General features: G+C 42.7%; 1 protein-coding gene across 1 annotated transcript in view; it reads left to right on the top strand.

The window, feature by feature from the left end:
* Nucleotides 1–22564, top strand: part of SLC26A9 (solute carrier family 26 member 9) — a 72037-nt gene extending 49473 nt beyond the window's left edge. The window contains exons 9-21 of the mRNA XM_077334762.1: nucleotides 1360–1507; nucleotides 3131–3244; nucleotides 3937–4014; nucleotides 4933–5028; nucleotides 7146–7252; nucleotides 9137–9206; nucleotides 10739–10831; nucleotides 12868–13002; nucleotides 15766–16083; nucleotides 18355–18409; nucleotides 19198–19343; nucleotides 20843–20920; nucleotides 21047–22564. Coding sequence (XP_077190877.1) covers nucleotides 1360–1507; nucleotides 3131–3244; nucleotides 3937–4014; nucleotides 4933–5028; nucleotides 7146–7252; nucleotides 9137–9206; nucleotides 10739–10831; nucleotides 12868–13002; nucleotides 15766–16083; nucleotides 18355–18409; nucleotides 19198–19343; nucleotides 20843–20920; nucleotides 21047–21094 — 1486 coding nt within the window. The 3' untranslated portion in view covers nucleotides 21095–22564. The remainder of the gene's footprint in view (nucleotides 1–1359; nucleotides 1508–3130; nucleotides 3245–3936; nucleotides 4015–4932; nucleotides 5029–7145; nucleotides 7253–9136; nucleotides 9207–10738; nucleotides 10832–12867; nucleotides 13003–15765; nucleotides 16084–18354; nucleotides 18410–19197; nucleotides 19344–20842; nucleotides 20921–21046) is intronic.
* The last annotated feature ends 500 nt before the right edge of the window (nucleotides 22565–23064 follow it).

Raw genomic sequence — 23064 nt, 5'->3', positions numbered from 1 at the left:
CTATATGTTAAGAGCCTCTTGTGGCACAGAGTGGTAAGGCAGCAGTCATGCAATCTGAAAGCTCTGCCCATGAGGCTGGGAGTTCAGTCCCAGCAGCCGGCTCAAGGCTGACTCAGCCTTCCATCCTTCTGAAGTTGGTAAAATGAGTACCCAGCTTGCTGGGGGGTAAACGGTCATGACTGGGGAAGGCACTGGCAAACCACCCCGTATTGAGTCTGCCATGAAAACGCTAGAGGGCGTCACCCCAAGGGTCAGACATGACTCGGTGCTTGCACAGGGGATACATTTACCTTTAGTCTTCTATTTATATTTACCATAAATATTGGAAACACACACAGTATTTCAAACAAATTATCTAGAGGGTTTTCAGTAGAGCAAGATGTAGGTACACCCTGACACGAATAGCCCAGGCTAGCCCAATCCTGTCAATTCTTGGAAGCTAGCCAGGTCAGCTCTGTTCAATATTTGGATGGGAGACCACCAAGGAATACCAGAGTTGTGACACGGAGACAGGCAATGGCAAATCACCTCTGAATGTCTTTTGTGTGGGAAACCTTGTGGGGTGGCTGTAAATTGGCTGTGACGTGATGGTGAAAAAAAGGGGTAGGAAGCTGAAGAGGCATCTAGATCATACTACACAGTTGGCATGTTGGTAGTGATGCTGTATAGGAAAGTTATTACACAGTGTAAGATGTTAGTGTGGTTGCTTCAGCAAATGGAAGGGATAGAATTACTGCAGCGTTTAGACAGAACTTTGCAACTATTGGCTGAATGGCAAGCTAGGCATATGATGATTCAAGTCTCACAGTGTTGTACCAAGCTCTCCAATGATCCTAATGGGAAAATCTGCCATTCAGGTTCCCATTTTGGTTTGAGGGATTTATTTATTTATAATTGTAATTGTAGACTGCTACTCCCGGCCAGGCCGGCTCATGGTGGTTACAATAAGAACATTAAAATCCATTTTAAACCCAATACATGTGACCAATATTGGCGGTGAAAAACAATCTACAAAAAGCAATCTATAAAAAACTCCCCCATCCCATCTCTTCATATCCTATTGCAGCAGTAACCATCACCCCGGAGGGTATTCACTGGGGATGTCCGGCCTAGGGGCCTATAGTGGGCTTGTTGTGGATTCTAACATTTTAATGAAATGCAATGACCTCAACATCTCTGCAGTTCCCCTTAATTTTGCTATTTTCCATTGAACACATTGCATTTGGCAGCTGTACCGTTCTTCATACCTTACTGTCATCTTCGTTGGAGGAAAGTTCCATAGCACAGTCCTCTGAATCTGACTTCCTTTTTTTTTCTCCTTACTTTCCTGACTGCCTGTCCTTGTTATTTTGATTCTAGCTTTCCTGCGGCCACACTTCCTCAAGTTAGCAAATGGAAGGACATGATTGGCACAGCTTTCTCACTTGCCATTGTGGGCTATGTGATCAACTTGGCCATGGGCAGAACCCTTGGTACCAAACATGGCTATGATGTGGACCCGAACCAGGTAACATTCTTTGGCTCTTAGCTGAGAAATGTATACAGGATTGAGTTGATCTTTTAAAAATCATCTAAAAAGTCTGTATGGCCATTTCCAGAGTTCAGATCTGATGACTCTATTCTCCTTAGAGAGTAGTGTGTAGGGAGTTGTTGGAATCTCTGAAACCCACGCTTTCATGTGCAGAACAAAGAGACATTTTCAATCATAACAAATTTGGAGATTAAACCACATATAAAATGAGATTGTGTAGCTCATAATCCTCCTGAATGGGCAGTCACTATTTTATAAGAATAGGGTAATCCTTGTATTTTTCAAGATTTGGTATACATAAATGCATTCTCATGACCAATCTTGACTTCAGATTGGACATACTGAAGCTATAAAATATGCACATTGCACTATTCACACCAACAGACACTCACACATATTGGGAGGATTGCATATGGCATGATCTCCCCTTATAAGGATGCTTAGGGCTAATCCTGCGTTGAGCAGGGGGTTGGACTAGATGGCCTGTATGGCCCCTTCCAACTCTATGATTCTATGATTCTATGATTCTATATATGGTTTGAGCACCAACATTGAAATGACTGAATAAGGGTCTTGGCTTCAGGTCACTGTGAGATAGATTGTTAGCAAAGGAGTCTGGAGGCTGAATTGTAGTCTCAGAATGGGTGAGGTGTTTGCATATAGCAGTGCCTCATGCTAGCTGGACATCCAAAAAAGGAGGTGTGATATCCACTTAGTATGTGTTGAAATCACCTGGAGAGCAGATAGGATCAGCTGAATGTGAAGGTGGCTGCTATGGGGGTGGTTGCTATGTGGAGTGATTTAGAAGATGGCTGTAACAACACTAGCCATAGCTTTGTGTTTGTTCCCCTGCACTGGTCCTGAGTTGTTCCTGTACACAAAAGCTATGTTGATCAGCAAGTTTGTAACCTTTGCTTTGTCGAACCCCATAACAGCTGCTTATCAATAGCAAATTGACTGAAAAAACATCTGGAGCTACTGCAGAGGGACAAATAGTTGGATATTTAGTAGTTAATTAATGATTACCTTGTAACAGACTAAACAAATTCCTCCAGGGAATATCTCAAATCTGTGCAATCAGAAAGCACCTTGTGTCTATCACATGGCAAAGATGGTGTGTCCTCCTTTGCTACCACCTGTACAACTATGGCTTTTAAATAACAGACCCAGACAAGTGTGTCACAGGTTATCTCTGGCAAATCTTTTCCTGTCCCTTGCTTCTGAATGGATGACACATTAGGGATGATATTATCAGATTAGTCTTGATTGTATTTTCCTGGCCTAGAGTTTGCAAGTGAGACATATGTTGAACAGATATGTAAATTAGAGGATGCCAGGATATTTGTAGAACGAGCAGAAGCCACACTCATGCAATATGAATGAGCCTCAGGAGATGGAAAGACAGCTCGTCAGAGCTGGGGCAACCTTGCCATGATTAATGGATTGATGCCATCCTCAAATGCGGAGGATAATAGTATGACTATACTGACCCACTTTTTGCACCCCAGCAATTGCTGCCAAATGACTCTTACTGTAAGGACAAGATCGTGATGTGTATTATCATCTGCAATGACTAACCCATTCTTGTTGCCTCCATAGGAAATGCTGGCCCTGGGCTGCAGCAACTTCTTTGGATCATTTTTCAAAATCCATGTGATCTGCTGTGCTCTTTCTGTGACCCTAGCTGTGGATGGAGCTGGAGGAAAATCTCAGGTTATCTTTAGTTTAGTTTTTCTACATACAATTGGGCATTTTGTCAGAGGAGAACATCTTGGAACCCTGAGTATTTATTTACCAAAGCTGTGTCTAGGCCACTGATCCCCATTATGGTGTTCACCAATGTGTTTCTGGCTGGCCTTTTATTTCTTCCCCAAAAATGGAGTAGGAGATGGCTTAAACGGCCCAGGAAGCATCATCTTCAGGTATCCAGGGAACATCTATTCAAAAGAAACAGTTGCCTTCATTTCAGTGTGTGCTTGGCTTACAGTCTTCTAATGTTTTGAGGACCCTCCCAACATTTTAATTAGACTCAATACCTTTGTCAGCTAATTTTGGAATTGACCAGTAGAGTTATACATCACCTTGCATCCTGATGTTTTGTGATTGATTCTGCCTCTTGTGGCAGCCATTGTCTGGTGGGCTCCATCTTCTGTGCCAGCCATTTTGTTTATGTACCCACCACCCTGTATCAGAATTCCAAAGGTGCCCATAGGCTCAGAAAGCTTGGGGACTGCATCAGTGAACAATTGAAGACAAGACAGTGAATTAAGACTGGAGGCCATTTTTTACCCCGCTGCCCAAGCCATCAGATCAGCTATCTATCCTCTCCCTGTCATCATATGACAGGAAGCCTGGAAAGTTCAGCACCATGTTCCCCTTGTGATAAGTTCCTTTTCTACCCTCAGGTGGCAAGCTTTTGTGTGGCACTGGTCGTGATGATAACCATGCTATCTTTGGGAACCTATCTGAGCCCTCTTCCTAAGGTAAAGATCTGTTTAGGAACATGTTTCCAAGTTGTGGTCTCTGTTAGTGTTAGACTAGTTCTCTTCCATGGTAATATTTATGCCAGAGGCTTAAATTGATTTTAGTGGTCATTCCCATGGGAATCCTGGGAACTGATACTTTATGATATCAGCAAGGAATGAGATATAATTCACAGATGGCAATATTAGGGGGGCATGGCTGTAGAATACCAATATATAAATGCGTACTATAGATAAGTTCTATGACTTTTAAATCATTCATTTCTAACCAACCCAAATTTGGGGGGGGGCAGGAATTGATCAAAATACAGAATTGCCTGACTTTTGGATATCAGATAGAAGAAAGAAATGTTTTCTGGGTTCTAGTTGACAGCAAAGAGAGCAGAGTGAGATGAGGACAAAATGGAACATCTGGGGAGTTCTTTGCCAGTGAGATTTATTCAGTGTTAAGGGCCATGTTATATTGGCTCAGGGCATGTTGCACTCCTAGCACTTTCCTCCTGTTCCATCTTTGCCAGTCCAAGCAGCAGCTGCACAAGTTTGAGAAGAATGTGCTTTCTTCTGTGTCACTGCACCCAGGTCCAAGCTAGGCTCCAGAGACAGGCTTCTTTGGGTCCAAGTGGCAGTGGCACAGGAGGCAACAACAGACGCGGGCCATGCCTCGTGCCTCTGTTGATGCTTTCTTTGTGGATGAACTGGTCTTACCTTTCTGTGATCTGAATGTGCACTTAATTTAAAAAGGAGCCATCCTGTATTAGATTATGAACTACTCAGTTTTAAAATTCTACAATATCTGGCTTACAGCTTGCTTCTGTAAGAATTGCAACTGCTGTAGCAAAAACAGCCATATGTATTGGGATGCCTGTTCTTGGGGGTCTCCCCTCAGTCCGTTTTGATTTTGAATGATTTTTCTCACAGGCTGTTTTGGGAGCCTTGATAGCTGTGAATCTGAAGAACTCTCTGAAGCAGCTGACTGATCCTTACTACCTCTGGAAGAAAAGCAAGCTGGACTGTGTGAGTGCCTTATATCATGCCATGTATTGGGGGGGGGGGGGAGTCTGAACTTATTCTTCAGTATGGGATAAGTTTGTCCCAACACCAGCATGAAGACTAAATTATGTGTAAGATTTACATAAGCTTTCTGACAAAGTGTTTTCTCTTTTATACTTTCTGGTATATTAAATTCTTTATGGGAGTTTTTAGGAGGAGACTAGATGAGCACCTGTTAGGAGTGTGCGCTTTTAAGTCTCTGAGAAGGTGGGGGTTTGGGCTGGATGGCCCTCTGTGGTCTCTTCCAACTCTGTGTGATTCTGATTCTTGAAACAGTACACCTCTCACGATTGGTGCATGTAATACGCAGACGAACAATTATTAGTATTACTATGATAGCTGATAATTATAAGCATCATTACCAACGATAGTTATATTAATCCTGTCTTATATCTAGAATTCCTGAATTCAGACAATTGCCCTCTGAGGAGAAACACTCAGATACTAGTTGATGTAAAAGTAACTAATATGATGGCCACAGAAGAGCTACAAATATCTTGTTTGCTCTAGCTCTTCCCTGCACTATCCTTTTAAAGGTTCAGAAACAAAAAATGTTTGCTGTATGCCAAATGAGGCTGTACCATAAATGTATACAAGGACATTACAATATTGCCTTTTTTGTTTTAAGCTCCTCTCCTAATTAATGCCCAGCACAGAATTTGCCTTTTATTTTCCCATTACCACACACTGAATCAACATTTTTAAATCCGTAAAGTTAGTTTTTTGGGGGGTTTTTGCCCCAGAACTTTGTTATTCATGTTGAAACTTTCTGCCACATTGTTGCCCACTCATCCACCTTGAGAGATCTTTTTAGAGCTGTTCTGAGTTAACTTTGATTGGTTCTGTTTCATGAGAATAATTAGCATCCTCCACAGACTTAGCTGCTTTGCTGCTCACTCTCAATTCCATATGATTTATGACAAAGTTAAATAGCACAAAATCAGCCTTTGAGGAGCCATCTTAAAAAATCTGAGTAGAATAAAATATCAATCATGTCTGCATGAACCTGTTTACTCTTAAAGTGAAACTTGTAGATTTTTTAAGTGGGAGGTTTCGTCATGTCCTGCATAGACTGGGCACATTGCATCAGGGGAAGTGCATGTCTGCAAGCCCATTTATTATAATGGGGTTCACCCAGGAAAACTTCCCCCAAAAGATTGCATCCCAAGAACAACACCACAAAGGTTTTTTAAAAGGGTTTGGAAAAGCAGTTGATGGGATTTTGAATGCTGGAGTACCAGCACAGGTTCTATTCAGTGTCCGTTCTACTTCTGTATTCAGCTAAAGGATTTTACAAGCATCAGCTTTTCTCTGATAAATGTTATGAAGTCACACTAGAAGAATGCTGGTGATAAATGAGCATAGCTAATGACTGACGTCCTAATTTGACTTAATGAGTCTTAGCACATTTTGCAGAGTTTAGGTCCACAGGAGGATTGCAGGAGAGTGGAAGAAATGAGCCAAGAACTGGGACTCTGGGAAGGCAGCCAGGAGAAGATCCCCTAGTTGACAACCCACAGAGAAGAGTCGGTGACTCTACTCATCCTTGCCCTGATCGTTTTCTAGCATGAAGATGAAGACTGACAGGAGTGTATAATAGTATAAAACAGGGATAGGGACACGGAGATGCAAGGACATGGTCCAGGCAACGATGAGCTAAATCACTAGGTTTTTTTCTTTAAGATTTCAACTGGGGGGAGGGGGGGTTTCCGCCTGTTATAAACCTATTTTCTGATGTCAGATATGCTGTCTTTCTGAGCAAGGGAATCTTCATGTGAGAAGCTCATATTGTAGTTCTTCTCAGAATTTTGCTGAAAATAAGTGTTCTGCTTTCAGATTTCTTTGTTAGCAGGGTTGGAGGGTTAGAACCTTGCTCCTAACAAAATGACATTTATACCTAAGGACTCAGTGATTAGATTTCATGTTAGCGACCAGTTCCTGCATCATAGAATGAAAATCAAGAGTCATCCACATACAACCATTTGTGTTCCACATCAACCTGTGCTTGCAATGCATCATGCAAATGCATGAAGCCCCTACAGAGCAAGGAAATGACCTGCTGTGCTTTTGTCTTTCCACAGATGGTCTGGGTGGTGAGCTTCCTCTCGGCCTTCTTCCTGGGCTTGCCCTTTGGACTAGCTGTGGGAGTTGGGTTTTCCATCCTAGTAGTGGTTTTCCATACTCAGTTGTAAGTATTATCCTGGAAATGATCTGCAATGGAAATGCACAAGGCATTTTCCAAATTAAAAAAAAAAAGTTTGGGTCAAAATTTCAAAGGCAGGTGTGACTGTCAGCTCCTGGAAAATGAAAGTGCCAGGCCCTGTTAGTAAATAATGATGTCATTTTAAGATAACAGTTGCCTACTATACCATTTCCATGAATATATTCCACAGCTGGTTTAAATCTGAAGGTATTTACATCACACAACAACACCTGTTCCATTTAACCTCACATCTGTTATACATAAATAGCAATCCACTTACGGCTGTTGACTCTCTCAGGCTAAGAGATAAACAGAATGGGAGATAAATGTTTCCATCAATGGAAGGCAATGAGGTAAAGATGAAAAGTGGCCAAGATATACCTCCCCTCTTCCACACACTATTTTTGGGGTAAAATATAGATACCAATCCCACTGTTCCATGCACCAATGGGACAGACACACATGGCCATCTTTTCATTGTAGACTTTGGCCCTGGTGAAATGGCCCCTGGCGAATGTATACCAAGCCCCTAACCACTCTGTAGAAACAAAGAACAGATTTGCATTACCTTCATAATGAAGGTATTCAAGCTCTTGCTTGCATTCCAGAGGTTAGAAGAATGGCGCAGAATGGGGCAGGATATCAGAAGCCATCTTCCACCTGCTGCTTGCTGAAGCCAGGCTAGACAAATGAAAGAGAGAGCAACAGCAAAGCAGGAAGGCCAAGACTGTGCTTTTTTCTTGCTGGCACTGCCCATGTTGATGAACATATATGGCCTATCTGCTTCAGTCATCTTGGTATAATGGTTAGAAGCGCGAACTTCTAATCTGGCTGAGCCAGGTTTGATTCCCTGCTCCTTCTCCACGTGCAGCCAGCTGGGTGACCTTGGGCTCACCACAACACTGATAAAGCTTTTCTGACTGGGCAGTAATATCAGGGCTGTCTCAGCCTCCCCTACCTCACAGGGTGAGGAAAGGGAAGGTGATTGTAAGCTGCTTTGAGACTCCTTTGGGTAGAGAAAAGTGGCATCTAAGAACCAACTCTTCTTCAGTCATGCACTCATCTGTGTAGGCTGCACCAGTTCAAGAAAAGCAGTAGTCTAGGTCTCCTGCTGAAGCTTTTCTCTCTCTCTCTCTCTCTCTCTCTGCTCTGTTAATGCCCAGCTTGGACAAGCTGTTGCTAGAGTCACTCCAGAGGTTCCTAAATGCTGTGAAGAACCGCAGCCCTTGTTACCCAAATAAAATCCATACAGGACTGCAGTTCACCTTATGAGGGTTACATATGAACAAGCTGTTGTTCCCCGTGCTAAGAACTCTGGGAAACTAACTGTGCAGTGATGCCCTGGGACTCCAATTCCCACATTTACTTCTGAAATTGTCATCATGAGATGATGTTAGTTTTTCAGCCACATCTGTTGAGTTATCCTGGTGAACGTACCCATCTTGTGACACTTAGCTATCATGAGATTAAGTGTGGCAACCAACAGGGGTTTTGATGCTCTATTAATTCTCACCACATGGGGGTGTTTTAGCAAACTTCAGTATGAAATTTTGTTCCCTACCACATTTGCAAAGGATTTTCAGTGCCTATGAATAGTGCTTAGGTAGAAATAAATGATTGGAGAGGATTTTTTTTTCACGTAGTGGACAGTGTACCAAGCTAACCACTTGAATTTACCAAGCAGACACCCCTCCCCTCCTTCCCTTAGCAATCCAGCCAAGAACAAGCTGGTTGTGTTTCTTCAACAATGCATTTTCTGTCCTTCTCTTTTTCTGGTCGAGTTGCACCTTGGATTTTAGTAATATGAAAAAAACAGCTTTTTTTTTTCAGTACTCATATTTTGACATTTTCTTCCATTTTTCTCTTTAGTCGCAATGGCTGCATCCTTGGCCCAGTAGCTGCTTCTGATATATACAAGAACCCCAAAGTCTACAATAAGGTAAAAGTGGCAGCAAAAATCACCTTACCGCAATTTGGTCATTACTCAGCCAATATAAAAGCCAAGCACTTATTTTACCACAGGAGGTGATGACTCTAGGCATCTATTTATGATTTTTTTACTTGCAACATTTATGGACAAAGTTTAGTGGAGGCCATGCTGATATGACCTTTTAATGTTAAAATGTTTCAGAATTTCAGAATTATGAACAGCCTGGGTTATTAAAAGTCAGTGGAGCTCTATGCTGAACTAGTATTCATGTGTTTCTGAATCAGCAGGACAAAGTTCAAATCCAGGGGTACCTTGAAGACCAACAAAGTTCCATTCTGGGTAGAAGGCTTCATGTGCTCTGAAGAAGCTTATACCGTGCATCAAAATTTGTTTGATGGAGAAATAGACTCAGCCAGATGGAGAAATGGACTCAGCCCCTTTTCTCAGGGGCAACCCCACAGGAGCTCTGAAGAATTCTTGGACTGGTTGGCAAATGAGGGGTGTAGGGACAGGAAGCACACAGGGGACCCAAATGGAGCACCCCGCTTTTCATGTGACTGCCAAAAATATGGAGAAGGACTGAGGAGGAAGAAGGAAGGAACTGGGTGGACAAGTGGCTTTGGGAAGCAAGCAGAACAGTTCCCCTGTGCTGTGCTGTACACATGGGCAGGCAAGGCTGAGTTGGGTCAGCATCTGGTAGTCAGAGCTTGTGGCACAGCATCTCTCTGGGCACCTCTACAGAGCAGACTCTGGCATTCCCACCACTCCCAGAGGCTAGGTGGTGCTCAGCTCCAGACATGGTGCTGCCATTGGTGGCAGCTGCAGCACGCAGCCTCACCTCACCTGGGGGGCTCGTGCAGATATGGCTGCTGGGGTGAGCAGGGCAGGCTGGGAAGCAACCTTAACACCACATCATTGGTGGCAACAGCTTCCCACTGTGCAGCCTTTGGGGGCGAGATCCGCATGGTGGCCTGAAGGCCTTCACTATTCCTGACTCACTTCCCCATGGGGCAGGATTGGTGTCACAAGAGGGGCACCCACCCACTCAAGTGGCTGCAGCCTGGCCAGCATGACTTTTGGAGGGGGTTGGGCAGGTGCAACGAGGCAGGCATAAGCATGCTGGGGCCCACAGCTGCTTAAGTCATCCTTCTCCCCTCCTCCATGGGTGTGGGGCAGGGGAAACTGCCCCTGGCAGCCTTCCCATGGCTACAGTTCCATGGGAGGATCATGGTTAGTCTGGTCTCCTCTTATGTTTGGTTTGAATGTCAAAATGGGAATGAGTGAAAAGGCAGAAAGTTTTCTGTTCCACCCCAATGGTTAGAAAAAACTTAGCAAATTATGCAAATTTCAAAAATAAGGCACATTTGCTTAACTTGTACAATGTAGAGATTACAGCATTCAAATCTTCCTTCCTATTCCTCAGCAGAATGTTTACCTGATTTGCTCTAATTTTTTTTTGCAGGATCTCTTCTTCCAATTCTTCCCTTTCCCCTCATGCATATTTGTGCAGCACCTGAACCTTGTCAATCTCTCTCCTGCAGGTTCATGAAATAGAAGGGATTAAAATTGTCACTTACTGCTCCCCACTGTACTTTGCTAATTCGGAGATATTCAGGGAGAAAGTAATAGCCAAGGTAAGGAATCATCTCAGTGCTCAGATGATAAACATCCTTGCAGTATGTCAGAAGTGCATGATGTTTTCTTCTTGCACAAGAGAAAATATCTTTTAATTGGAAACATAGTAATTTCGAGAGCCTCTTGTGCCACAGAGTGGTAAGGCAGCAGACATGCAATCTGAAAGCTCTGCCTGTGAGGCTGGGAGTTCAACCCCAGCAGCTGGCTCAACTCAGCCTTCCATCCTTCCGAGGTCGGTAAAATGAGTACCCAGCTTGCTGGGGGGTAAACGGTAATGACTGGGGAAGGCACTGGCAAACCACCCTGTATTGAGTCTGCCATGAAAACACTAGAGGGTGTCACCCCAAGGGTCACACATAACCTGGTGCTTGCACAGGGGATATCTTTACCTTTACCTTTACTAGTAATTTGGAGCACTTTCATACATGCCATATAAGGCTGTTTCAGCCTACTTTGATGACCATTTCACCCAGCAAAATCCAGTTGCAAAGTGGATTGGAAATCAGTGCATGTGAAAGCACCAGTGTGTGGGAAGGCTGGGTTCAAATGCCTTGTTCTACCACGGAAGCCTGCCAGGTAACCTTAGGCCTACCACAATCTCCCAGCCTCACCTACCCTGACAAGGTTATTTCTGTTGTTGTGAGGATGGAGTGGAGGAGGGGAGAATGATGTGGAAAACCACTATGGGTCCTTAATTAGGGAGAAAAGTAGGATATAAATAAAAATTGAATTTAAAAAAAGAGTCAGATAGCTCTATATTCAACAACTTAACGAACCTGTGTGGCAGAGAAAAAGTGCATGTTTCCCCTCCTGACCCAAAATACCACCTCCTAAAACCAAGTTGCAGGGGAGAAGCAGCCATTTGGCTACCCATTACCTGCAGGCTGTGCTGGAACATTTCTCTTGAACCCCAGATCAAAGTCAGTCTTCCAATGAGTTGATCATTTGGACTGCCCTTTTCAGCACTTTTTCCAGTTCTTAAATTTGGATTAATGCAGAAGGCAAGTCTACCCTCTCTCTTGACCTTCATTATATGTGTGTTTTCTGACAGTTACAGTGTAATCCTACATAGAGTTACTCCCCTCTAAACCCATTGACATCAACTCACTTATTTATTAATAAAACATTTATACCCCTCATTTGCAAATGGCTCAAGGCAGATTGCAACGATACTTTTAAATTATTTCCAGTTAAAAGCAGAATAAAAAGCAAACCCGAAGTCTCTCCCTGCTCCCCTTCAAAAGATGTCTGACATGCAAAACCCCTCAAAAGCCCTAGCAAACAGATAGGCCTTGCAGCACTTCCTGAAAATCAGAAGCGGGGGGGGGGGGGGCTCACTTAGTCTGAGAGCCCATTCCAGAGAGCAGGAGCGACAATGGAAAAGGCCTGGGCTCTGGTCAATCCCAGATGAACAAGTCTTAGAGATGGGATCTAGTTGTCTCAGTTCCCATTTCTTCTTGCAAACCTCCTTGGTATACCAGGGGGCCCATGGGGGCAGAGAGGACGTCTGGGAGCTATCTCATCAACGGCAGCCAGCATTCTGTCATGCCAGTTGATGACCAGACCCTGAAGTGCCAAGAAGCATTGGGTCTCACAGAGTTTAGGAATCCAGTTGAAGCAGAATTTAGCTTGGCGCCCAACTGGGAGGGGGGGGGGTGGCAGTCTTAGCCGAGCCTTCAGGGCATAGTGGTCTGATCATGGCACAGCATCCCCCTTTTTTCAGACTGACCTTTGTGTTTTTTTCACCCTCTCTCTCCTTTTGCTCCAGACCCTGGGATGGGATGCTTAAGGCATCAATGAGTACTATGTGGTCAGGTACCATAAGTACTATGAGTACAAAGTGTCTATGGATAATTTCTCATTTTCCAGAGTGCCTGAAGATAGCCCCAACACTTTGGGGTTCCTACTCCAAAATTTCCCCTTCTGTGCCCTTAAAAGTTGCAGTCCCCATTTAAGTGTGAAATTCATATTTACAGATCTATAAACTGAACCAGGGTGAACAAACCAGCTCATTATCTTCTTCTTCTTTAATTAGACAGGTGCAGATCCCATAAAAGTCTTCTTGGCCAGAAAGAAATATGTGAAGAATCAGGGGAAAGTGGCGATGGCGGCAACAACCGTGGCTGTACAAAAAACAAGCAAGCTAAAATCCATCTTCAGAGGAAACAAGGTAATTTTGCCTCTTTCCTAGTCAAAGATCTTGTACACAAATCATGGATTAGAACAGCCCTGGTGCATGAGAAACACCAGTAGTGCTTGAGAGCCAGACAACCATGTTGACCAAAGGCTGCTGAAATAGCTGTGACTGGCTGGAGCTGAACCAGAACTGCCAGTCCTGTGCTCCACTCTTTCCTATGCACACCCAGCAACTGCTGAGGTCAGTGGCAGCATCCACAAATGCTAGGCCAGGGAAGAATGTTTTCTATGTGTCCTATTATTATAGGACCAAGTATGCCACTGAATACTTAGGGGTAGGGAATATTGAGCTGCCACACACCATTTTAAAAACAGAGCTGAGCTCTTCCCCCCTTCCTTGCAGCAGCTATAGGAGAGAGCTCAGAGGATGGCCCACATGCAGCTACCTGACAATTCCTCCTTTAAATGAGAGAAAAATAGGTTTATGTTTTCTTCAGGGTAAAAAGAAGTGGTCTGGTGTTTTCCTTTACCATATGGGCTTCCAGCTGCCTATGGATGGCAGGGTGGGGATCCTCATATGGAAACTGCTTGAAATATGGATGGTGTGAGTCTCCTTCCTGGGCCTTGCAGTTTCCTCTTGTAGGGATTTAAAAAAATGATTCAGGGGCACCATCCAGCACTGCTGGAATTTCTCTCCAGAGAACCAGCTTGAAGTAGTGGTTAAGAGTGGTGGCCTCTCATCTGGAGAGCTGGGTTCAATTCCCCACTCCTCTTCCACATGCAGCCAGCTGGGTGACCTTGGACCAGACACAGTTCTCTCAGAGTTCTTTCTGTCTCACCTACCTCACTTGGGTTTTCACTGTGGAGAGAGGAAGGGTAGGTGACTGTAAGCTGCTTTTAGACTCTTTGGTGGTAGTAAAAAGTGGGGTACAATAAAGAGCTCTTCTCTGTTTCCATTTCCCCTTGAACTAGCACATCACAACCAAAGTGTTCCAGTAGGTCATGACACCTGAACCCCGGAGACCTTAACAAATTGAGGTTAGGTCATTTCCAGTAACTGGGATTCTGAAAAGGGATTAATTTGTGGTCAGGAATTAAAGCTACTAGGGGGAAACTAACCAATTTGTTAAGGTGTCTGAATTCAGAGACATGGCAGACTTCAGTTAAAGACTTTATATTCAGTTCTTCCACACAATACAATAGGAAGAGGGAGGAGGAAAGAGATTTGTTTATTATATGACATGTGTGTAGCTTAGACAGGATATCCTAGGCTTGATTATCTGGCAGCCAGGCAAGAAATATTTGAAGGTGGCTTGCCATTGCCTGGCTCCGCGTCATGGCCCTTGGAGGTCCCCCATCCAAATACTAGCCAGGGTTGACTTTGCTTAGCTTCCAAACTCTGATAAGATTGGGCGTGCCTGAGCTATCCAGGCCAGGTAGGAAGGGATAGATGACATCTGAGTATGACAGCTATCAAGTTTGGATGTGTCATGAGCAAACTGAAATGTGTTTATGATGTCTGTGCTGAGCCAAGAAAGCAAGAAGTTGAGACAGAAAGCCAATCACAGCAGAATAAGAATGGCATCCTGTTCTGGTGAAGAATGCCAAGGTAGTAGAAATTAATATTAATGGGGTAGAAGAAAAGGAGTTGGCCACTTTTCTCTACCCGAAGGAGTCTCAAAGCAGCTTACAATCACCTTCCCTTTCCTCTCCTCACAACAGACACCCTGTGAGGTTGGTGAGGCTGAGAGAGCCCTGATATCAATGCTGTGGCAAACCCAAGGTCGCCCAGCTGGCTGCATGAGGGGGAGCGCACAATTAAACCCAGCTCGCCAGATTAGAAGTCCACATTCTTGGTTGGGTTGCTGGCTCCTGGTTGGGAATTCCTGGAAGTTGTGGGATAGAATCTGGGGTTGGTGGAGTTTGAGGATGAGAGCACAGCAAGGTATAATGAGGGATGCCACTCCCCAGGTGGGACCTGGGGACCCTCCAGTTTTATAGCTCATCTCCAGGCGATAGAGATCAGCTCCCTGGGAGAAAATGGAAAAGATATTTATAGCAACAAAGAGGTGTGCTCAATAATGCACACTACAGATCTTGGGTATGCCTACAATTATGGGTGATAGGGCAGTTCCATGTTAAAACACTGTCATATCTGATTAGGCCCAGGGCTTGAAAAAAAAAAAGCCAATGCGTATTTTGCTGACTTCATCTTAAAGCAAACATCCAGGGTCACTTTAGAAGCTAGAGAACATTTCTTTATCAGTAGCATCAGCATTCCAGGAAAAACATTAGGTGTCATTACAGCACAGAATACATGCTTCAGATACTTGCAGTGTTGGGACATAAGGAACAAGGCTTTCCAGGCTTAACCTTTGAATGATGGAGGAAAGATGCCCTCTATTATGGTGGCCATTATGGTCCTAAAAAGTATAGTGCAGCCTTTGTTTAGGGTAGCCATGGTGATTCTCACCTAAGTGCAAATCTGGCAAAGAGGAAGTTGGAAAAAAATCTGCAATTGGCTACAAAGAACACAGAATAAAAGTTTTGCTTCAGTCAAGGGTCTTTAACAAATGAATATGCTCCAAAATCTCTGGTCCACAAGGCCTTTAACAGATTAATCCAAAATAAGCAAATGGGAACACTGTTCTTTATCTGGAGGGGTGGTGGTGAGGAAACCCTAGTTAATCCATGACCTGAATTCATGCGAGTAAGTCTTGCATGCCACATCAGATGCTCAGTGATTTCCTGAGAGTAGACAATTTATCCTGAAAGTGCCATTTCTTCCTTTGTACAGACAATATCACTGCAAGAACTCCAGAAGGACTTTGAAAGCACTGCTCCGACAGATACCAACAACAACCAGACAGCCACCAATGGCACCAATATTTCCTACGTAGCATTCAATCCTTCTGTGAACGCTTCAAGGCAGGCCCATACTTCCTCTGCACAGGGAAGCATGACCAGTCATCGAAGCAGCACTTGTAGCGATTTCCAGGCATCCAGTGTTGATCCCATGACTACAGCGCCCCCATTTGTCAATTTCCACACCATTATCTTGGACATGAGTGGCGTTTGCTTTGTAGATCTGATGGGTACAAAAGCTCTGGGAAAGGTGAGTTCATATCCTGGCTCTGGTTTATTTTGTTTTGGTGATCTTGTATTATTAATTAAGGCTCTGTTTAAAATTTTCCATTGAACTCAACTAGGAAAATGTAAATAGTAGTGTGGGGTTTTTTGGTAGCTGTAGTAGGTTGACTTTAGTAATTTGTAAGGACCGTTGAACAGTTAGATATCCTATATATGGAACACACATCATTATGACATTGCTATTGCCAGGATGAGAGTGGCCTCTTCCAGAGAGGGATTGAATTTGGTGGTTTATCCACTGCTGGTGTGACTGAAGATTAATGGGGCTTTCACACAGCAGGTTTCCCCCCAGTTTCCTTGCTTCAATCCCCCCAAAGTGAACACACCCTCTCCTGGGCCACCAGGGCTTTTGCAATGTATTTTTTAAAACTGGCACTGTGGAACTGTTCAATATATCATTGCAACAATAAGTGCAGCTGGTTCTCTAAATTTAATTTTTAAGTAAATCTTTAGCATCTTCCCTTGTGAAGACATGCCATTTTCCTTCTATTTCTTCAAAAGGAGAGGCTAAATGCTTACCTGTTTAATGCAAGGTGGGAGTTCAGAGAAGCTGCTGCACCTATCCAGTACAATGGTATATTGATATAACAGTGCCAATATTTTTAAAAGCCCCTGTGGTGGGGGAGAAATGGCTGTCACAGGGACAGAGTTGGGGGAAATGGCTACCATGTGAGCAGGAACATCCAAATGTTCCCACATGTACAGCAGTCATCTTGGCTTTTCTGCAAATTTCCCCAAAACTTTGAGGCAAAGCAGATTTGAGGAAAATAAAATAAAAGCTAAGGAAACCCCTGGAAGTACACAAATACACTGCAATGCTGTTGGGAAGCAGGGAAAAAATGCTCCCCATTGAACTTGGGACAGATAGCACATATAAAACATCCCGGTAATAGGTGAGAAAGAGGCTGCTATGTAGGGATGGGCACAAACTGGGAAAATGTGGTATGTGTTGGTTCATGGCTGAACCATGAACAGAACTGAACTAGGAGGTTCATTCACAAACTGAACTGGTTTGTGGTTCATGCCCCCCTCCCCTACCCGCCCCTTTGAAAGGGATCACAGTCCCTTTCAAAGGGCTTTGCAGAAAGACAAAAAACCCAGTTTAACAATGGGGAGTGGGCTGATCCCAGCAGGCTTCCTGGCAGGTATTTTGGGCTGTCTTGTGCAGTCCCTTTAACATTTTAAAGCACTGCACAAGACAACTCGAACAGCTGAGTGGTTCATGAACTGCATCATGAATTTTGTTTCGCAAACCACGAACATGGTGATTCCCTATTGATGTCTTACTCCTTTTCCACGAGTTATTTGCTTCTGCTTTAATGCTATTGGGCAGTGGCTTTCCTTCCACCATTTTCCCAGCTTTTCTCTGATCTTTCCTAAACCTGCTTCATTGCAGTAAAGCATGGATGACTGTCATGAGGGTGGGTGTCTCAGCAGCCACAGCAGCAACAGAGAAACCAGCCTCTCCCAGTGTGGGAAACACCATACGGTCAAGTGCAAATGGAAAGTAATAATACTAATTATGCTAGAGTAGGAGATCAGCAGATAACAAGAGTAGGGATCAAAAATAAGCATGAGGCAATAGGGTGGACTAGCACATATGAGAGTTTTGCAAACATCATGTTTTTGATGCTCCTATTTCCCATAGTGGGAGTGTGTTCTACCCGCAATTCTTGTGATACACACAGCTGTCAATTTTTGTGAAAAGGACAATACAGGCTTTTTCAGGCTCTGGTATACCTAAACATGAACCTACAACAAACTGTGGTTTCTAACTGCACACACTGAAGCATTACCCTATTCACATAAAATGCATGGATTGAGAGGATCATTCCTAGCATGCTTTCCTAGTATAGGAGGTAGGACTGCTTAAACTATAACTTTTAAAAAGGAGCTGTTATTTGACAAAGACAATATAATACAGGCTCTCAATGCATTCTACATCCATTTAAAAGACAGTTTTTCAATAAAACTAAATGCCTAGTATTTCCATTCTTGCTCTTGTGATTAGGTTTAAGGCCACACACTGTGTCAATGGAAGTTCAGTGCACAGAAAATGTTGTGCTGTGTACCACTTAAGATGTTTTAACCATGTAATTCTGAAAACAATTCTTCTGTAATTTCTGGAATTTACGGTGCATCCTACATGAATGTTGTTGGGGATGTAAAAACTTATTAGCATGTAGAGAGTAATATTCTCCCCCCCCCCCGACCCCCTTTTTGTCTCCTTTTATAGCTGTGCACCAACTACCAGAGGATTGGGATTAAAGTTTTCCTGGCAAATGTGCCTGGTAAGAATATTGCCCCATGGGCCATGCTTAACCTGTCTTTTAATTTTGCAGCCCCTAAGAGGTGTAGAATCACTGGAACTACAGATCCAGCGAGCATGCTTCTAGAGCAGCCCTTGCTATTTTGAAAATGTTGTAGGTTTTTGCTAAATCTGGCTGCATCCTCTTCTGAGTGGGAGAGACTAACCAATGGTGTGGGACGGCATTCAGCAGAGAAATAAGATAAATCTTCAACCGTTCAGTGAAGTGATAGTATCAAGCTAATATATACCTTTGGGGTGGAATTCCAAAGAATCTGAGAAAACAGCTCTGAAGGTTGTTTGGTTCCTTTAATTAATTCATGGGTGATGTATGAAGATGCAAAACCCAAAAGGGAAACGAAAACCCAACCTAACCAGAAACATTAGGAACCCAAAGGTTGAGCTACAAAAATATTTTTTAACACATGGAATAGACCAGCACAGAATGGACCAAATGTGTTTTGACCCCGAGGGGACTTCCTCAGTGTCACTAGTGCATATATATATATATATTCTCTTACTCTTATATTCTCTTACTGTTTCCCCCACATATAATATAAGCCTCACAAACTGGCAACCAAATTAATACATGTTCCATCTAACTACCACTAGGAAAAACTTGTGTGCCACATTGGCCTTTAATGGTCAGATGTTATTTTCAATCTATTGGGCAGTCATAGTTTCCATGACAAAGAGGGCTGGTCTCCAATAAGTTTTGAGCACAGGTATTGGCCTTTCATCCCCTTGCGGTAACTTTGTCTCTTTTTCCAGCACAAGTGTATGATGACATTCGCACAGGTGGAGTCTTTGAAGAAGGTGGCCTTGAGCCCAGTCACGTCTTTGTGACAGTCCACGATGCTGTTTTGTTTGCAACAATGAATGGCAACAGAGCTACACGTCGTCCTGTCCTGGGAGAGGTATGGATGAGTCACTGTTCTCCCACATGTGTTGTGATCTTTACTCCTGGCCACGCCAGTGCTGGTGTGTGTTTATTTCATAGTCACCCACTCAGCTTCCAGACCTTGTCAACTAGATGGGCTAGAAATTAGGATGGAATGCAAGACAGTCTTTTCCCATTATTCACTACCACTACTCAACAATGAGATCATTAAGCCTAATAAGCTCCTCTCCGGTCATCTGGCATTTTCAAAACTAGGAATTTTTAAACAGAAAATTGCTTTTTATAAAATGCTCTCTATGGAAACAGGCTGTGATGAAAGCAGGGCTGAAAAGGTCTTTTGAGCCCCTGTAAGGGTGTAGTTGAACGGTGTCATCAGGTAGGTTGATGTAGAGCCTCAGCCATGACCACCTAAGTAGATCATCAGGAATAAGAATTCCAGAAGAGCTAACATTTGTGTCATTTTTCCTACTAGCATAAGTACTCCTTTGCTGGTTTTCACCTGCTCACCCATTATTTGGTTTCTCATAACTTTATTATCCTGACTTATTGCTGAATGTGTGAAGTGACTTTTGAAAACATTGAATTTGAGGGGAGATTATACAAAAATCGCATGTGTTTGCTTCTGGATATCTTATTCAGATGTACAAGTCACCTGTAGTAACTAGTCATGTAGATCACAAATAGATGCCACAGTTAGGGTGACAAACGTGCAAATATTAATTATCAAATTAATATTTGATAAATTAATATTTATTAATTATCAAATGTGTATGTCAATTCCTCACAACAAATGAGTACAATGGCCTTTTATTTTTAAATTGTCACATTGCATGCTGAACTCATGGGGTAGCCTTCTCCTGGTGTCTTTATCTACATTACCTTGCTTGATAAAGGATTTACCAGCCCAACTTCAGCTGACAGGACGAAAGGTCTTATCTTTGCCATATAACAATTATTTGCTTGTATGACATTTACTGAGGGTGAAACCACCTGGATATCATTTAAATGTGGGACAAGGGACTAACTCTTTGTTTCACAGCAAAGGTGTATCTACATTTGAAGGTTTGGGAGGAGAACAAAACGCAGGACCTAGCCACACCATACCTATAAAGCTTGAAGCCAAGACATAAGTGGCAGATATCTGTGTACATTTTGATTGCTAATGTTAGCATCTCCACTCCCTCCCCGGGAAAAAATATTTTTAGGCCTAACATATACGAGCTATCTCCTAAGAACCTTTACTCTATGCAGATTTTTTTCATGATGCCTGAAGCAAATGTAAATGTATTGCCAGAGCATATAAGTAACAAGGTCATTGCATAAATCTGCCACAGCAGTGCCAGCACAAAATATTTTTAGATCCCATACACATGTTCAGTGTGAGAACTGTTACACTTCAGCCCTCTCAACTATAAAGGCCAGTTCCATGGATTATTTTTATGGTTTAAATGTATTATGCTTTTTTGCTTGTAAATGTTAATTAGTTATTCCCTTCTTCCTCATTTTCCCATACAGAGAGCAAGTCAGATAGAAATCTCTGTCTCTGATGAGTCTCTGGAAGACAGCAGTGCTGAATTCCAAAACCTGGAAGAGGTAAGTGAAAGAACAAGATGGTAGGAAGTGAAAAGTCTGAGCCATCCTTCAGACATGCAGTTTTTGACCAGTTTCTAGTATCCAAGGCACTCTTCCTAACCCAAATTCCTTGTTCTCTCCCCCCAGGAAATGTTTGGAGGTATTTTTCATTCAGAGAACCAAACAGCACTGTGAGTTCTTCAGGAACGCTCTTAAGCAACTGACTCCTTAACCAAGGAATGCCTTTTAGGAAGAAAGATTCTTGCATCCAAATGGAGAGGACAATGGGCTCTGTACATTTGAGGCATGGACCATTGTGCTTTTGGGGCACTGAGGACAAAACATCTCTCTTACCTGACATTCTTTCCTCCTCCCATTCCTTTCTGCTTTCTAAACTCAGAGCAACTGGCTCTCAAAGGAGATATCATGGGCAACAGAAGAAGGAACTCAGGAACTAAACTTTGTCTACACAGAAGAAGAAGAGCAGCAGGATTACAACATCTCTCTGGTTCTCATTCTTTATGCGTTCACATTCAAGCAATGCTTATATACTCATATGAACACACGCATACCAAGGGACTATTAAGCATTAGCCTTGTTCTTAAGAAGAAAAATGCAGAAAATATGGAGAATGCCTGCTGGAGTGTCAGGCAGAAATCTCACAAAATGAAGCCATTTGGGTTTGCGAAGGGATTGTTGTTTCTAAAGTATGCACTGACACCATACATAAACAGGTCCCTAGTACAACTACTCAGTCCTTGTGATTTTTAGCACTAGAACATAAAACTGCCCCTTTTTCGTAGATGCATTTGACATATGGCTTGATAAAACATACATTGAAGCCATTGGCTTAAATGGGCTTTTGAATAGACCTTGTGTTTAAAACTGTCAAGAAAATAACTACTACAGTATTTTGATCTTCTGTTCTCAATAACTAAGCATTTACAAAATGTTCAGTTTAGGGTCATGGTGAGAAACAAAGCTTCCAAAGGCACCAATTTTCCCGTACCTGCTTCCATGATATTCTGGGAAAAGGGTTAATTGTACATCTCACCCAGATAGCATATTAATATTTAGAGTGTAGAACTCAAGCTTCAAGCAGCTATTCAGGCTGAAGATCTTTACACTGATATACACAACACATCTCACCCTCATCTGGTTTACTATCTGATCCTTTTCAAGCTGTTTAACCTTTTCAAATGCTAAATGAATTTTCATTAGCATGCCATGCTGAGCATCTACCTCTCAGGCAGACAAGCCTGACTAGATAACATAGAAACAAGTCTCTTTTGAATTTTATTTTTTAAATGCAAAGTGATTTTTATATAAAAGGATGAATGATGCAAATTGCTATTGTGTTTTTAGTTTTCTGTTTAATTTCATCATGCAGTAGCCAAGGTGCTGACTTAGTAAAACGTCTGAGTCAAAGGTTTTATAAAGAATGCAGAGCTGGATTGATATAGCCCACCCCACAAAAAATTAGGAAATGTTATTTGTAGCCCCCAAATTCACATTTTCCTAAAATGTTGATCTTTGAAGGGTGGGGGTGGGGGGAGCTCCAGCCAATCCCAAAGAAAATGAAGACTGAAAGCATCTTGGACAAAAATGGAACATCAAAATATCAAATTGTTATAAATAGTGGGAAATAAAGTAGATTTGAAAGTTTGTTTAATGTAGTAGGTTTGGAACTTTTAAAATACATGGTTTTGAAGGTGAAACAAAGTTTTTGTTTTATTGCTTAAAACAATCAATAAAAAAACAAGAAAAAGTTAAAACTAGTTCCTAGGAGCATGACTAACACTTCTGTAATAGTTCCCTGTGCAACTGTTTCAAACATCATCGTCTGGGACACTGTGCATAGTGAGTAACATACTCCCCTACTAACTCCCATAACCCCCATCCATCTTCAGAGACAATTTCTAAAAATTCCTGTTTGAAAATCTTTCATCTAGCTGTGAAAATACCCACTATTGTCAATACGAACATTTTTAAAAGAAAACAAAAACAAACAGTATCCAACTTGAATGGTGAACAGTAGCATACTCTCCTCATACCCAACTCAGTTGACCACTACCTAAAGAAAATCTCTCACATTTTTCAGCAGAGGAGGGGGGAGTAGGGCTGCCAGCTGTAGGTTGGAAAACTCCTGATTTGTGGATGGAGCC

Source organism: Paroedura picta, chromosome 4, assembly GCF_049243985.1.
Source record: "Paroedura picta isolate Pp20150507F chromosome 4, Ppicta_v3.0, whole genome shotgun sequence".
NCBI classification, from domain to species: domain Eukaryota; kingdom Metazoa; phylum Chordata; class Lepidosauria; order Squamata; family Gekkonidae; genus Paroedura; species Paroedura picta.
Note: the sequence above shows the minus strand (reverse complement) of the source record. Positions and strands in the feature narration are given on the sequence as shown.